Genomic DNA, 16979 nt, shown 5'->3' on the forward strand with positions numbered 1-16979 from the left:
CCCGGAATGGCAGTGTGACCACCCTGTTAGCTGTTATTAACAATCACTATTAATAAATCCCATTCCTAGTCCTAGATGGAGCCTTCTCATCCTCAGGAACTGCACTGGTTAAATCAGTGGATCTTGACCTTGGCTCCATATTGGCGTCACCACAGGAAGTTTCAAAAATTCCGGTGCCCACCACAGGGATTCTGATTTAATTGGCTTTGGGGGTGGCTTGGCCTTGGGGATTTTTAAAAGCTTCCTAGGTGGTTCCTAGAGTCAGCCAACTTTGCAAACCATGGAGTTAACCCAAAACACAAACTTATTTGATTCGGCCCTGAAGGATCTCAGCTGACTGTGTTTGGCCTGGTTATTGTGAGCAAATCTGATTAAGGTCACAGTTCTTAGCAGCTGTGTGACCTTGGGGTGTTCTCTAACCTCTGGGATGCTCCTCTGTAGAATTGTGATGCTGTGAAGATTGGATGAGCTAAAGAGCTGGGCATGAGGTGGGGGCCACCAGTAGGCGACAGCTACTAAGTGTCTTGCATGACTATAGGACGGGCAAATAATTCTCAATATGCAGACTGTGGGATGGATGTTGTTTTTCATGGGGTGGGGATAATAAGAGGTCCGAGAAAAGATTGGGAGCCCCTAGCTTGATTCCTCCCTGGTTTTCTTGGTGACTCAAGAGGTCCCAGAGCTCCGCGCCAGAGGCTCCACAGGATGTTGGCCCCACACCAGGCAAGGCTCAGTGGAGATCTCTGCTGCTCCCAGGGAGAGGGCACATGGCCACTGGGGCATGCATGGCTAATGCAGGGTGGCAGATTTGAAACCAAACACTGGTGCCCCCAGCCACAGGAGAGAGTAAGGAGAGACAGAAGGAGAGCTGCACTGATGGAGTCTCAGGGCCCAGTTCATCTTGACAATAGCCATACCCCATTCTGTCTAAGGCCTCAGCATCCCTTCCACTTGCCTCTCCACTGTTCTGGTAGTCCTATTTCTGTCTTTGATGGCATCAGTTGTAACAAATGACACACGAGCCAGTAAAGCAATGGTTAAAGCAGAATGTTTTAGTGGATACAGACTGGGTTTGATTCATGGTGGTAACCCTTCCCAGCTGTGTTACCTTGGGTAAGTAGCTTAACCTCTCTCAGCCTCTATACAGCAAGGATAACAGCCTATTCACAGAGCCGTCTGGAGGATGAAGTGATACAATGGCACAATGTGCTTAGCCCAGCGCCTGGCACAGTGATGCTCACTGAAGACAAACCACGGTACTTCTGTCCTGAAGAAATCCTGTGGTCACCTCTCGAATTTGATCTGGATCTCTAAATCACCCTCAGAGGCAGCCAGTGGTACCCCGTTTTATAGATGAGAAAACTAAGGCTCAGAGAGGCCAAGCTACTTGTCTCAAGATACACAGAGAGTAAGCAGCAAAGCCAGGACCTTGGACGCCAAATTCAGTGCTCTTTCTATCTCTCCACTGCCTTCAAGGTGCAAAATGTCTTTTAGTTGACAAAGCAGGGTTATGTCCCTTTTCTCTCTCTAGATAGTCAAGAAACCCCAATGAAGAGGCTGTGTGAGCCCATTTTATAGATGAGAACATGGAGGCCTGCTAACTTGAGGACTAATAGCCTATGCGAAATACAGACTCTCACTGGGGAGACCCAGCCTGGCCCCAGCAGCTTTGGGCTTCAGCTAGAATCCACAGGCCTGTCTGGCCTCAGGCTGGTCTCTGTTTAGGAGAGGACCAGCTGTTAGCCTTCCCTCCTCTGTCCCCACTTCCTTATTACTGTTCAAGCTGCTGGCTTCAGAACACATTCAGGACCCTCTTGGTTCAGCATTTAATGGGATGGCAGGCAGAAGAGAAGAGAGGCTTTCAAAATAACGACTGGCAAATGAAAAAGAGGCATTCAGTAAAAGTGACAAGCATGGCCACTGGATTTCCTGACCCTTCTGGCTTTTTTCATCTCCATGGGGAAAGTGCCTAATTGTATTTCACTGGCCAGCAGCCAAAGAACAGTGTATCTGGGAGCCACCTCCAGATCTCTCAGCAGCCTCTGGTCGATGCTCGGAAGCCCCCAGCAGAGCTGCTTGTCCATTTGGATGCAATGACTCAAGGCTGACTTCCTGAACATTTTGCCTTGGGTCCGTTGTAATTTCCTACCTTGGGAGAATGTTGGGTGGGCATTTAGGATTTTGAATCAATTAAATAGCGGAGTCCAGGGCTAGACATGGAGGGTCCTTAGCAAGGTTAGTGGACAGCATTGTGCAGTTGATCTGGAACAAGCATCAGCAGACCTGGAATCCCTGCTGGCTCATTAATGGCATGATGCCAGCCACTTTACCTGACAGATGCCTCTGCAGGGAAAATTCCAGCAGGTACTTCTCACCAACAGAGCTAAGAGGGCCACTTAGGATCTAAGTCACCCAGAGATGCAGGTGTGGGGGCTGCCTTGAAGCTCAAAGTGACTTGAGTTTGGTAGCAGTTTCAAAAAGTGACACACCCAATCTTACAGCTCTTGATTTCTGGCCCAATCTCAGACTTGCCTTGTATTGCAAAGTCCTAAAGCCAAATTCATCAGAAAGGCAGGCCCTTCACACATTAACCTGCATGCACTATGTGCCATGCACTGTACTAAGCACCTAGCAGCTGTATCTCATGAAATATGAAATTCTGACGACAGACTGAGAAGGTGGGGACTGTCATTATCCTCTTTTTACAGTCAAGGAAACTGAAGTTCAGGGAAGTCATCTGATTTCTCCAAATCACACAGCCGGTGAAAGAAAGAGCTCGAATCTGAGGCACGCTCTGACGCTGAAACCTGTGTTCTGTCGGTTGTGCCGAGCATTAAACCCGCATACTGTGTGATAGTTGACTTAGGTGAGGCTATATCATGCATTAATTCAGATTCACCTGAGGATGCAGCAGAAAAAGATCAACAAGAATGCAGGGCTATGCCTAGGGGCTCACTTCTTTGTCTCCTACCCTTTTCCGAAACCCAGGGTGCCGGGAGGCATCTCCCGTATCATTTTACAGATGCTGGGACATAGCCCAGGTACCTAAACTTAAAGCACTCAGGTCCACTGACAGCCCACTTCAGTGCACAGGGTCTGCCCTCCTTCCCTTCCACCTCCTCCCGAACAGCACCGCGCTTGACAGCAGGGGAAACAGAACAGAGATGGTCTTACTTCTCAGGTTGAGTCCTTGGGAAGGGAAGTCAGGAGCTGTTGCTGGGTTCCTCACTCCACTGGGAAGTCCCAGACTAGCAAGGAGGGCTGCCTCTAGAGGGCGGTTCTTAAACCCCTGGGAACGGGAGGCTGCTGAAATGTGCCAACAAGTGAGACAGCCTTTGCATTCCTGTTTATTCTGGTATCAATAAAAAGGAACTGTTACTATAGTAACAGATATTTCACTTGGTGCACGGCCACTTCCACGATGCGGAACATCATGTCCAAGCCACACGCTTGAGAGGCACAAATAAATACCCATTTTGTCAGATTGATGAGGAATAAGAAACATGCCAAGCTTTGTTCTGAGCAAGGCAGCTCACGTAAAGGAATTTCCCTTGTTTTTTATGGGAGGGTCAGGCAAGAGTGGATTCCAGCACTTCCCCATGGGAGGGGAAGCCAAGCTTCCTGCGGCAGTGGTGTGGATTCTTCAGGAGAAAATGGCTCTGGGGGGAAAGGGGTGGGGTGTAAAGGGAGGGGAAACTGCTCAGCATTGGGTCAGTTCTTGATTATCCACGAATGGGTCAGAAACTCCGTACACAGCGTTTTCCTGATACCCCGAACATCATCAGCACTTCACAGAGGAGCCAACGGGAGAGTGTAGGAGAGGGGAAGCACTGTGTCTGGGTCTCAGCAGGCTCATGTGTTGGCCCTGGCTCCAGCATCAGACCCTTCAGCAGCCACTCAGCGTCTCTGCGTCTTGGTTTCTGTGTTTGTCAAACGTGGAGCACACCAGGGTGGTTGGGAGATGACATGGATGAGATGACATTAGTGAAGCACACAGTCAAAGCTCAGCATATGGGACTTTTCTCCAAGAGAGACCTGGACTCTATGTGAACTGAGGCCAGAGCCCAGCATGGTGCATTTTGCCTGGCAGAATATGTGTTCCATAAGTAGTGGCTCAAAGAATGAACGTGTGAATGTAAAATATAAAAGTAGGCCAGGAACGGTGGCTTACACCTGTAATTCCAGCACTTTGGGAGGCTGAGGCAGGCAGATCACTTGAGGTCAGAAGTTTGAGACCAGCCTAGCCAACATGGTAAAACCCTGTCTCTGCTAAAAATACAAAAATTAGCCAGGCGTGGTGGCACACACCTGTAATCCCAGCTACCCGGGAGGCTGAGGCAGGAGAATCGCTTGAACTTGGGAGGCAGAGTTTGCAGTGAGCCAAGATTGGGCCACTGCCCTCCAACCTGGGTGATGGAGCAAGACTGTCTCAGAAAAACCCCAAAAACAAACAAACAAACAAAAAAAACCACGAAAAGTAAAAAATGTATGTAGATCCTTAAGGCCAGCCTTGGGTGCTTATGGATAATGGAGGCATTCTTCTAATTTCAGAATCAACTTTCATTCGAAAAGCTAGAAGTGTTTTCTATTGTATAGTGTCATCCTAGTCCCCTATTGAGGAAGCTGGGGTCTACCAGTTAGACCGGGCCTCCACCCCCAGCTTTACTTTCTCATGGAGTCTTGGTTGGCTGGAAGGTGATGAGGCCTAGGACATGCATCACAGGCGAATGGAGGCGTTAACAATGCAATCTTGTGTCTTCTTAGGCCTATATTATTTGTGCATTTAACAAACATTTATTTAGTTCCTACTGTGTTCCTGGCACTGTTCTAAGTGCTGGGGGTACCATGTGCATGACACAGGTAATATCCCTGCCATCAGGGAACCTACCTTCAAGGGGGATACCCAGTAAAGAAGGAGACACTCAGGATGATGTCAGGCAGTGAGGAATGCCGTGATGAACGCAAGGCTGGGTGAGGTGAAAGGGGGTGGTGTTTTAGCGTAGCTGAATCACAAGGCGTCAGTTGTGTGAAGTCGGTATACATGGGAGAGTCTTTGTCGGGTGGGAAGAGTCAGTGGAAAGGCCCAGGCTGGGTGGATCCTGGTGTGATGTAAAGGCAGGCTGGGCCCCATCTTGGGAGCGAGGGAGGTGAGAGACGGGTGGAGTGGGAGGGACAGGGCAGGCATGTCCAGGGAGTCTTGGCCACGCTGACCATTCTCGAACCACTTAAACTTAGAGGGTCCCAAATTCTTGGGTGTAAACAATTTTCTGGAAACAATGTGTGGTCCTTTTTGTTTCTTCTTCCCCAGGTCTGCATTTCTTGAGGCACTTTGAATGGTAGCCCCTCAGCCTCCCACCCTGCTCTGCCTTAACTTCCCCAAGCTCTCATGGTAGAAGAAGACAGCTAGATTCTTGTTCAAACCACTCTTTGCTGACCCTGGTTCCTTGCACACATTGTCCTGCTCTGCAAAGAAGTATTTTGAGTATTTCCTAGGGTCTTTCGTGGCTCAGATGAACTAATCCCAGTGCCTTCTAACAGCTGGAGAGTAAGAAGGATCCTGGAGTGGGGGAACTTCTGACAGCTCCTGCTCATCCCTGGAGAAGACAGAAGCCTGTTACCCGTTACACTCCAGAGGAACACGCAACTGACAGCCAAGGAGAACTGGGCAGTAGTTCTTGGATGTTGGGCATCATTTCCCCTGGGCAGTTGGGAGTCACTGTGCTTCTCCCACAAAAACTCTTTTCACAGTCCAACTTGTACACAAACCCATCAGACTGCTAGCCCCAGGGCAGGGGCCTACTATCTTCCTGTCCCAGTACTGAGGGGCTCGATAACTATTGTTAACCTGAAGACACCGAAAACCTTGACAGTGCTGAGCTTGTTACAGCACCATCTTGCTGTGTGTCCATGTGCAGGTGCAACTGTACGTGAGATCAGCGGCTAACAACCACCCTTTCCCAGGCCACACTCCGTAAGTAAGAGACTATGCTACACCCTGAGATGAGATGCAGCCAATAAACCTGTCTATATATTGACCTGAAAAAGATGTCTTCTACATATTCAATAAAAAATCATATATAGTAGGATCTCTTTTCTTTTCAAGATAAAAAAAAGTTGGTATATACATGAAGAACCAGTGTGGAGGCAAATACACTAATCTGTTAGCAGAGGTCAACTCTAGATCAATGTATCTCGAATATTATTACTAGATGTCATTTGAAATGAGTGCTAAAAATGCTCTTGCCTAGATCCTCAGAACCTCTGAGGGAGGAACCTAGGAATCTGGATTTTTTTTTTTTTTTTTTTTGAGACAGAGTGTTACTCTGTTACCCAGGATGAGTGCAATGGTGCCATAATGGCTCACTGCAGCTTTGACCTCCTGGGATCAAGCGAGCCTCCCACCTCAGTCTCCCAAGTAGCTGAGACTACAGACACATGCCACCACACCCGGCTAATTTTTTATTTTTCGTAGAAATGAGATCTCACTGTGTTGCCCAGGCTGGTCTTGAACTCTTGGCCTCACGTGTTCCTCCTGCTTCAGCCTCCCAAAGTGCTAGAATCACAGGCATGAAGCCACCATGAAATCTGGATTTTTAACATACCCCTCTGGGGGTTCATTTATATTAAAGAGTTTGAGGAGCATTGTTCTACATTGTAAAATTACAGGCCCTTCTCCTTTGTCACTACATTTCTGTAATGTTTGTGGCGTTTAAAAAAAAAAGGCCCAAGCATATATTACTTTTGTTATCAGAAAAAGACTAAGCATTAAAAATGCAAGAAAGAGCAACCTTTCCCAAACAACTGTAGTTAGTTAGGAATCACATCTGGCTCAGTTATGTCCATCTGAATATGGGAAAACAGAGGCCCTCTGAACAAACAAGCCTTTGAGGCGTTTACTCCAGGTAATTGCATAATTCAAGCCCCAGCCGCTGTCTCCTGCATCCTTCTGTGTGGTTTTCCCTGGAGGTCTTCCTATTCTTCCAAAAGGAAGGACTCAGGGAAGCCAGGGGCCTGGGGATCTGCATACTTGCTCAGCCCCCTGGTGTGTTGGGGCATCGAAGGGGAAGCCCAGGGGCTGGGCACACCCCTCCCTGTCTTCCCTCCCATCCATTTTCAACTCTGATTTCTTGGGAACCAGAGGAACCCAAAGGAAGGGCGACAGGGAAGACCAGAGGAGGCAGTCCTGACAGGGAGGTGGAGAATTTTCCTGCATCTATAATGGGCTGGGCTGCAGTTCGCAGAAAATAACCTCCCCAAACAGCTTTTCTTTCATTTTGGCCCCTTTCTCCAAGCCCATGGGCACCTAGAAGAGCTTATCTGGGCCCACAAACATCAAACAAGAAGTTTCCATGGCAACTTAAAACTTCCTCCTCAGCCCTGTATTCAGTCTAAATCTCCAAGGCCCCTTTTCAAGGCCTCAGTGGGGTTTCTGAGCAGCCACCCACAAAACAGCCCGAGGATTAAACCGTGCCCCCCCGCCTCTCAAACATGCTCTGCTGAAAGGACTCGGGGTTGGGGGGAGAAGAAGCTGTACTGGCAGAAAGAACCTGTCATGGGATCCGTGGAGACATTATAAAAGGAATGAGAGTCGCTTTTACAACAAGTTTGAACCGGGAAGAATTTACCCAGTCGAGGGATTTCAAGCGTGAAAGCAGGAAAGTGTGAGGGGGTGGGGATGAACTTAGAGTCTTGTTTCTGAAAGCTGGCTCTCCACCCAGCTGCAATTAGACATGGTTAATTTGGTCTCTTAGCTGCAGAAGGACCCTGGGGTACCTCTATCCCCAGTACATTTTAATTCCCTTGTAATCAGACAAGAAGCATAGTGAGTGAATCTATGGATGGTGAGAGGATGTGAGAGGGAGCATGTGTGCGTGTGTGTCTGTTTCTGTGTGTGTTTGTGTGTGTGTGTGTGCGCGCGCAGGAGAACCTAGGCAGACCACAGCTGTCAAACCAAGCAAACTTCATGATTCCTGGCAGCATAGTTGCTAGATGTACCAAATAAAAATGCCACACATCCAAGTTAAATTTGAATTTCTAATGAGCACCAAATAACTTTTTAGTATATTCCATGAAATAGCTGGAACATGCTTACACTAAAATATGATTTGTTGTTTCTCTGAGATTCAGATGGAACTGAGTGCCCTGTATTTTATCTGGCAGCCCTACCTGGCAGAGGCAGGGGTGGAGGCTGCGTTTGCCCCTTTGGCTGCAGAGGAGAAGTATAGTTGCTGATGTGCACAGGCACCTGGGGAGGTGCCTTTTGGTCCACAGTGCAGAGAGATGATTTCCTCCCTTCCAGGAACATGACCTGAGCTCCAGTTAGGATGCAGGTAACGCCCCTCAGGTGGACTTGAACTACTGGACTGTATTGCCTTCCAGGCATGGCCACACAGGAATTATTCCACAGAGGTGACCCTTCTAACCCTGTGATTAAGAGCATGGACTCTGGTGCCAACCCAGACCCCAGTGCATTGCTGGACAACTAGGTGATCTTCAACTCTCTGTTTCCTCCTCCCTAAAATGGGGCAGACATGTTTTTGAGGAACCAAGGAGTTATGTTCTGGAGAGCCCTTCACATTGTCGCTGCCATAGAGTCAGAGTCAGGGTTCTGTAAGTGGCAACTATTATTTTCATAACTCACTTAAGAGCATTCAAGTTTTTTTTTTTGTTTGTTTGTTTGTTTTTTGAGACAGAGTCTTGCTCTGTTGCCAGGCTGGAGGGCAGTGGTGCAATCTCGGCTCACTGCAACCTCTGCCTCCCGGGTTCAAGTGATTCTCCCATCTCAGCCTCCTGAGTAACTGGCATTACAGGCACCTGCCATCACGCCTAGCTAATTTTTGTATTTTTGGTAGAGACAGAGCTTCACTATGTTGGCCAGGCTGGTCTCGAACACCTGACCTCAAGTGATCCACCTGCCTTGGCCTCCCAAAGTGTTGGGATTACAGGCGTGAGCCACTGTGCCCGGCTGAGCATTCAAGATTTTCATCCAGCTGAAAAAAGTGGAATTAAAGACTAGAATTAGAACAATCTCTACAGTGTAAAACACACACACACTATGCATAGCAAGGATGGAAGGAGACATTTCCAAATGTTACCTGTGGCCACCTGTGGTTAGTGGGATTATGTGTTAGGCCTCCTCCTCTTTAGTCTCAATTTCTTGAAGTATCTATGGTGAGCATGTCTTACTCTAATATTAAGACATTATTTTAGCCAGGCATGGTGGCTCATGCCTGTAATCCCAGCACTTTGGGAGGCCAACGTGGGTGGATCACCTCAGGTCAGGAGTTCGAGACCAGCCTGACCAACATGGTGAAACTCTGTCTCTACTAAAAATACAAAATTAGCTGGGCACGGTGGCAGGCGCCTGTAATCCCAGTTACTCAGGAGGTTGAGGCAGGAGAGTTGCTTGAACCCAGGAGGCAGAGGTTGCAGTGAGCCGAGATCATGCCATTGCACTCCAGCCTGGGCAACAAGAGCAAAACTCTGTCTCAGAAAAAAAAAAAAAGAAAATAAAAGAAATTATTTTGAAATATCTTGGGATAAACATTTTTCTTTTTCTTTTCTTTTCTTTTTTTTTTTTTTGAGACAGGGTTTTGCTGTGTTGCCCAGGCTGGAGTGCAGTGGAGCAAACACAGCTCGTGGCAGCCTCAACTCTCTGGGCTCAAGTGATCCTCCCACCTTAGCCTCCTGAGTAGCTAGGACCACAGGCATGCACCACCATGCTGGGCTAATTTTTAAAAATGTTTATAGAGATGAGCTCTCACGATTTTGCCCAGGCTAGTCTCGAACTCCCAGCCTCAAGGCATAAGTCATCCAGTGTTATATTATCTGCTGTATGACTTGAGGCCACCGTTAATGAAAACAGCCTCTATTTTGGGTCTGAATCTGTAATGTCCTCCTTGGGGGCTTCTCAAGGAAAGGAAGCCCACCCCTTCACCACATGGCCAAATTGGCTCCTTACTCCCATTCTCACCTCCTGCTGCTCCCTGTGTGGAGCAGCCAGAGAGTGGGCCCAGAGGCACATGGCCCTGGTTTGAATCTCAGCTTCACTCCCGATGAGTTGTATGACCTTAGACAAGTCATGTTACCATCTGAGCCTTGGTTTCCTCATGTTTCCAATAGTGGTTACCATTACTCTGCTCCCTGAGAGGAGGGGCAGATCTGTTTTATTTATAAATGCATCCCTTCACCTTGGAAACAGAGGCCAATAAATATTAGCTGGATGAATAAATGAATGAAGGGAGTTGATGAGATGGCGGATGTACAGCAGAGATGGGGTGACCGTGAGTGACTAACAATTATGAGCCATTATTGTGACTATGATCAGAAGGTGTGCAGACTTTGGCATGGATGGACCACAATTTGAATGTGTTTTCTACCTCTTTGTGGGGTAGAAAATGTTCCTTAGCGGACCACGGGCAAGGTGCTCAAGCTCTCTGAACCTCGGTCTCCTTATCTCTTAAATGGAGATAACAACTGGCAGTGTCCTTGCGAGGCAGGACAATAGGGTCTGGAGGCAGGGAACATAAGGCCTCTTTATGGTGACTTCTCAGAACAGAACGAAATCAAATGGAAACACTTCGGCTATGACAGGAAATATCCTCTCTATTTACATAGGGAGTGCACTCAGTAAATGACTATATAACTTCACGTCGTCCTCTTCGTCTACATAGGACGTACACCAAGTAACCGATGGAAACCTCTAGAGGGTATTTAAACCCCAGAAAATTCTGTAACGGGGCTCTTGAGGCCCCACGCTCGGCCCCCCTCCCGCCCTGTGGAGTGTACTTTCATTTTCAATACATCTTTGCTTTTGTTTATTCTTTCCTTGCTTTGTTTGTGCGTTTTGTCCAATTCTTTGTTCAAGACGCCAAGAACCTGGACACTGTCAACGGGTAACACTTGTAGAGTGGTGGAGGGAAGGAGCCAGGGCAGCCTGCGCAGCGGATACTAAGCGCTGGCCAGTGCAGCCTCCGTCCCTTTTCCCAGGCACCGCTCCCTTCCTGCTCCTTACCCGGCAGGCGTGCAGCCCCTGGAACCACTCCTACGTGTCTGCTATTCTGTGTGGGTTGATAGCTAAGAGGTGACGGGGAACACAAGGCCTTCAGATTAGGGAGACCCCCTCCGCAGCTTTGTGAAACAATCGAGAACTGGGTGGGGACACTTAGGGTGGCGTGCTTTGTGGGGAAATCGCCGGAGCAGGGATTTGAAATCAGATTCGTCTGATGATAAAGCTTCTCCCTCTCTGCCTGCCCCGCCTCAGCCAGATTTGAGACCCTCCTTTAGGAAGGCGCCGCCAATCCTGAAGTTGGGCCAGTTCTTGCTTTGGGACTTGGAGAACTGTGGTTCCAGTAACTGGGTGGCGGGATCTCCCGGAGGCGGGGCCTAAGCGAGAGGGGCGAGCAGTTCCAGACCTGGACGCGCGGGGCGCGGGGACAGGCACCGCCGCTGCAGACGCGGCAGCTGGTTTGCCTTGCGTTTTTGGCTCCACAGGGGTCGGCGGGCAGGCCCACGGGTAGCGCCAGCTCCTTGCCCAAGGCAGAGGGTAGCTGGCCCGTGAGTCCAAGTCCCTTGACGCTTTGTAATCACGGAGCCGCACTGTGCAGGTGCGTATCCCAGCACGAGATAGCGTTTCACCTCCTCCAAACGTCTCTCTCCAAGGATACTCCGGAAGGAAATACCCCAAATGCTTACTGGGGCTTTGCTTTCTCTTGTTTCCCCCTACATCCCTGTATTCTCCGAATTATTTGGACACTGGTCATACATTACGTTAACTTCATTTTTCTAAATAAAAAGGCCTCCTTTTCCTGAGTAGAAAAGCAACACGTGCTTACTGCAAACAAGCAAACAAAAAGATGGAAGAGAAAAAGCATCTGTCATGCAATCCCCAGCCTTAAGAAATAAAACCACCCTGTGTTTCCTTCCAAATCGTTGCATGCACACATATAGAAAGGCAGTTGGTCTCGTAGCTCTGCTTTCCCTTCTCCTCCCCTCCTATGTCGTGCCTCACTGGACAGCAGACCTCCTTCAACCTTGCTGCCAGGCTCCTGCTTCTTTATGCCCCATTGCCTGCTACTCGGTCGTGCCCATTTTCCTCTCTCCTGGCCCACACCTGCCGCGCCTACAGCCGCCTTCGCGCACTTGTGTGTCTCTGTTTAAGAGATCAGCCAGGAGGTGGAATCGCACAGGACTTCTGTAGTCAAGAAACTGTGTGCGCGTGTTCTCACACATAGGAAGAAAACAATGTATGTCATAGATCCCCAAAAGGATGAATGCAGGAAGAGGGAAGGAACAAAGGAAGGAAAGAAAGGCGGAAAGGAGGAAGAAAGAAAAAAAAGAAAAGTAATTAAAAAGAATGACGGGAGGATCCTTTGAGCCCAGGAGTTAGAGACCAGCCTGGACAGCACTAGAGAGACCCCGTCTCTACAAAAAATTTAAAAAATTAGCCGGGTGTGATGGTGCGCACCTGTGGTCTCAGCTACTCAGGAGGCTGAGGCGGGAGGATCGCTTGAGCCCAGGAGTTGGAAGCTGCAGTGAGCTACGATTGCACCACTGCACTCCAGCCTGGTAGAGAGAATGAGACCCTGTCACAGACAAACAAGCAAGCAAAAAGAATGACGTAAGGTTAGGAAAGAAGCAGAGCAACGAAGCAGAGGCGCCCAGCGGCGGGCTGACCAGGGATTGAGCGCCGTGCACCGCCGAGCCCTCCTCGCGCTCTTCCCGCGGCGAGGGTGGCGTTGCTCCCACTTACCCGACCTGAGCAGCACAGCCCGGTAGAGTCCGGTGGCGTCGGAGGGCCCCCGGGCCCACTCGCCCAGCCTCTGCGCCATGCCCGCGCGTCTCCTACTGCAGAGCCAGCACTGCGGGTCCCGGGAGCGCACAGCAAGAGCGTAGTCCGGGGCCCAAGCGCCTTCGCGACGGTGACGCGGCTCCAAGGCCCAAACCCCGCCGAGGGTCAGGTTACGGCGGCGGCCGGAGGGGCGGGCGAGGAGATGCCGCCGGGGGAAGGAGGGGGGCAGGGGCCAGGGCAGGTGTCCGCGCCCAGGTAGCAGGCAGGGCGCAGGTGAACGTCTGCAGTGAGGACTCCTAGCCCCGAGGTTCCAGGGCCGAGGCGAGAACACAGTGTCCTGACCTCCAGCCTCGGTCTCCCGCCTACTCTTCTCCTTTCTTTGGCCGCCGGCCTCGTTGATGTTACCAGCATGGGGTTCTGAAGCGCCATACCTGGGATTAGGTCCCATCACCACCATTTAGTAGCTGTGTGACCCCACGATTTAGTTACCTAACCTCGCAGAAACTCAGTTTTCTCATCTGTAAAATGGGAATAACCAGAGTACTTTCCTCACACGGTTGTGAGGTTAATCAACTTAGTGTGTGTGTGTGTTTGTGTGTGTGTGTGTGTAGCCCAGAACAGAGGCAGGTGCAGAACACACACTATACAGTATATACTGGTACTTTAAAACATGTCCCAAATATCGTGGGGTGGGTGGCACTGAGAGGCAGGGTCTTTGCTGGGTGCGAAGGCTGAGGGCGGAGGTCTATGGAACTCCACCAGACTGCTTTCTCTGGCTTTGTGGAGTGTCTGTAACAATCAGAGATGAGTGGGCCAACCAGGTCTAAAGGTGGAAGGTGCCAAGCTCACCAGGGGGCTTCAGGAGATACAAGAAGCTGGCAATTTTGAGGATCTATTCTGTGTCTGGTGCTAAGTTTCTTCTAAAACAAAAACTCATATTAATTGTGTGCTTCATGTTCTGTTTCATTTAATCTTCATAATCCTATGAAGCAGGGTCTATTAACATTGCAAATGAGAGAAAACGGAGACTCAGAGGGGTGATGCAACTTCTCTGAAGTCACACAGTGTGGGGCTGGGATGCGTGAATGCGGGTGGTCCGACTACAGACCTTGGCCACCTGCTCCTTTTCCTTTCTGTTATCTCATTCACTCGTCACAACAGCCCTGAAGGGTGAGATTCCCTCCAGTTTACAGGTGAGGTCTTTGAGACTCAGGGAGGTGAGGTGGCTTGCCCGTGTGTGCACAACCAAGACCCAATCCAGTTCTCTGCCCACAAAACTTGTGCCCCTGAAATCTAGCGAGTCCTGGAGCTGTCCAGGGTACTGGATGGCCTCTGTTCAAGACGGTGTCTGAAAGGGTCAGGGAATCTTGACCTGGCTGTTGGGGTCTCGGCTGCCTGTTACCAGTCTTGGTACCTTCAAGGCCAACTGTTGGCCAAGCTCTCTTTGGTTGGCCCATGGCCACTGCCCAGACCCAGCTTCTGCTCTGACTCAGGGGTCCTGTACCTCTCTGCTCCCCAGACACCATCCAGTGTCCTGAAGGCCCATCTGCCACACCTCAGACACCAGTCAGGGGCCCAAGGTGACACTTGATCTTCGGGGGCCTCACTGGTTGGTCAGATTGATTGTGTCTGTCATCAACAACCCACCTTCAGGAGTGCCAGGCATGATTCCAGATATTTGGCGTTCACTACCTTATATCCTTTCTTCAGAGGATGAAATTATATCCAATTTACAGTTCACCTCATTTAATCCACTCAATAGCTCTTTGATCAAGCTATGGTTCTTTCTTTCTTTCTTTTTTTAGATGGCTCACCACGACCTCCACCTCCTGGGTCAAGCTATTCTCCTGCCTCAGCCTCCTGAGTAGCTGGGATTACAGGTACATGCCACCACACCCAGCTAATTTTGTATTTTTAGTAGAGACGGGATTTCCCCATGTTGGCCAGGCTGGTCTTGAACTCCTGACCTCAGGTGATCCACCTGCCCTGGCCTCCCAAAGTGCTGGGATTACAGGCATGAGTCACTATGCCTGGCCTCAAGCAATGGTTATGCTCCTTTTACAGTTGAGGAAATAAGGCTCAAGTGACGTGCTCAAGATCACATAATGAGTTGGTAGTGGAGCCAGAATTTGAACCCAGATGGTGCTAGACCTTTTGCTGCAAGGGGGGAAACCAAACCAGCTGTGGAGCAAAGTGGGATGTGGGACTCAGGGAAATTGTGGCTATGGGATGTGCTTTTGTGGAGCATGTTGAAGGGATGGACTCTGGCCGCACCTAGGAATTCTAGGTGGGTCTGACTTACCTGAGCCATTGCATCTCTGCTTCTCATTTTCACTATGAAATCTGGCCTGAGGAGAGTACGTTTTCTGTAAACAGAAAGAAAGTAGGTGGAGGTGAGGACCCTTGGTTCTTTGGCAGAGGGAGGGGTGATGGGATATTCACAATGTATCTGAGTCTTTTGACCACTGAAGGCACTGGTCAGGGTCAAAGTCCTCTCCAGAGAAAGAAATTATCATCGTCTTTGGAATGGATGTATGTGTGTGTTATGTGTGTGTGCCCATGTGTGTATTTAGGAGACACATGTTCTTTTTTAAAAAATAAACTTTATTATTTTTAAAAATAGTTTTAGATTTAGGGAAAAGTTAAGAAGATATACAGTTATCTTATACCCCACACCCAGTTTCCCTGTTATTAACACCTTATATGTATGCAGCTGTACATGTGAGTTGTATGGTACATTTGTTACAATTAATAAACCATATTGATGCATTATTACTAACTAAAGTTTATACTTTATTCAGATTTCCCGAGTTTTTACCTAATGTCTCTTTTCTGTTCCAGAATCCCTCCAGAATACTACATGACATTCAGACATCATGTCCCCTCTGGCTGCTTTGGCTGTGACAATTTATCAGACTTTCCTTGTTTTGGATGACTTGCACAATTTCTGAGAGCCCTGAGGCCCATGTTCTTTTAGGTCAAACTCATGCCCATGCCATTCCTTCAGCCTGGACTGCCTTCTTCTTACCTTCCTGGCAAAGTCCTCATTCTTCAGGGGTCAAGTCAGAAGGCTCCAGGACTTGGTCCTTAGGGCCAGTTCTCGGACATCTTCTCTTGTCTCTCTACACTCTCAGGGCTTTAAAGAGAACTCTAAGCCAATGTTCCCCTAATGTATTATATATTTTCAATCTAGACTATGCTTCTGAGCTTTGACCTTGTCCAATCAGCTACTTGACATCTTCACTTGAAAGTCTAATAAGCACCTGAAACTCACCATGGCCCAAACAGAACTCTTGACACCCAAGCCTCCAACCTGTGCCTCTCCTGTCTCCTCCATCTCAGCACATGGCTCTACTCTGACCCTGTTGCTCAGACCAGGAGCCTGGGAGTCTTCCTTGCCCTGTCTTCCTGCAACCTCACAGTCGTCTGATCTCCCAGACCTGGTAAGTCCACCTTCTAGTGAATTTCTGGAGTCCATCCACTTCTCCCAGACCTCCATGCCACCACCCTAGCCTGGGTACCACTGAATACCAACAGTAAATTGTTTTCTGTATTAGTCAGTTTTCACACTGCTATAAAGATGCTGCCCGAGACTGGGTAATTTATAAACAAAGAGGTTTAACTGGCTCACAGTTCCGAATGGCTGGAGAGGCTCCAGGACACTTACAATTATGGTGAAAAGTGAAGGGGAAGTAAGGAACATTTTAAGTGGCAACAGGAGAGACAGAGAGAGAGCATGTGCAAGGAAGTACCACACTTTAAAGCCATCAGCTCTTGTGAGAACTCACTCACTGTCACGAGAACAGCATGGGGGAATCTGCCCCCATGACCTAAACACCTCCCACTAGGTCTCTCCCTCGACATGTGGGGATTACAATTTGAGATGAGATTTGGGTGGGGACACAGAGCCAAACCATATCACTCTCCTTCAAGTCGTTCTCCACAAAGACTCAAGTGTGAGCTATTAAAGCATAACTCAGATCCCGATTCTGCCTTCCTTGGAACCCTTCTGCGTCACGTCTTCCCTTTGCATTGGGGACTCAAACCCACATGCCTTCCCCAGGCCTACAAGGCCTCTGCAGCCTGGCCCCTCCCTGCCAGCCTCTCAAATTCCATCTGTTTGTTCCTTCCACTGTGCAAAGGCCTGGATGCCTCAGTAAATACAACAAAGGTCCCTGTCCTTGCGGCA

At 49.1% G+C, this 16979-nt stretch overlaps 1 protein-coding gene across 4 annotated transcripts in view; it reads right to left on the reverse strand.

Moving 5' to 3' along the window:
* The window catches only part of FAM107A (family with sequence similarity 107 member A), a 64775-nt gene that overhangs the window by 10007 nt on the left and 37789 nt on the right, over positions 1-16979 (reverse strand). For 2 of the 4 annotated variants that reach the window (XR_004056303.1, XM_010360492.2), the window contains exon 2: positions 15093-15156. Coding sequence is in view for 2 of the 4 variants with exons in the window: in XM_010360492.2 (XP_010358794.1) it covers positions 15093-15156 (64 nt within the window). In the remaining 2 variants the exon portion in view is untranslated. Of the gene's footprint in view, positions 1-3174; positions 3440-12751; positions 13002-15092; positions 15157-16979 lie in introns of those variants that run through there. The other 2 variants (XM_010360493.2, XM_010360495.2) reach the window with 2 other exon arrangements.

Source organism: Rhinopithecus roxellana, chromosome 1 (assembly GCF_007565055.1).
Source record: "Rhinopithecus roxellana isolate Shanxi Qingling chromosome 1, ASM756505v1, whole genome shotgun sequence".
NCBI classification, from domain to species: Eukaryota; Metazoa; Chordata; class Mammalia; order Primates; family Cercopithecidae; genus Rhinopithecus; species Rhinopithecus roxellana.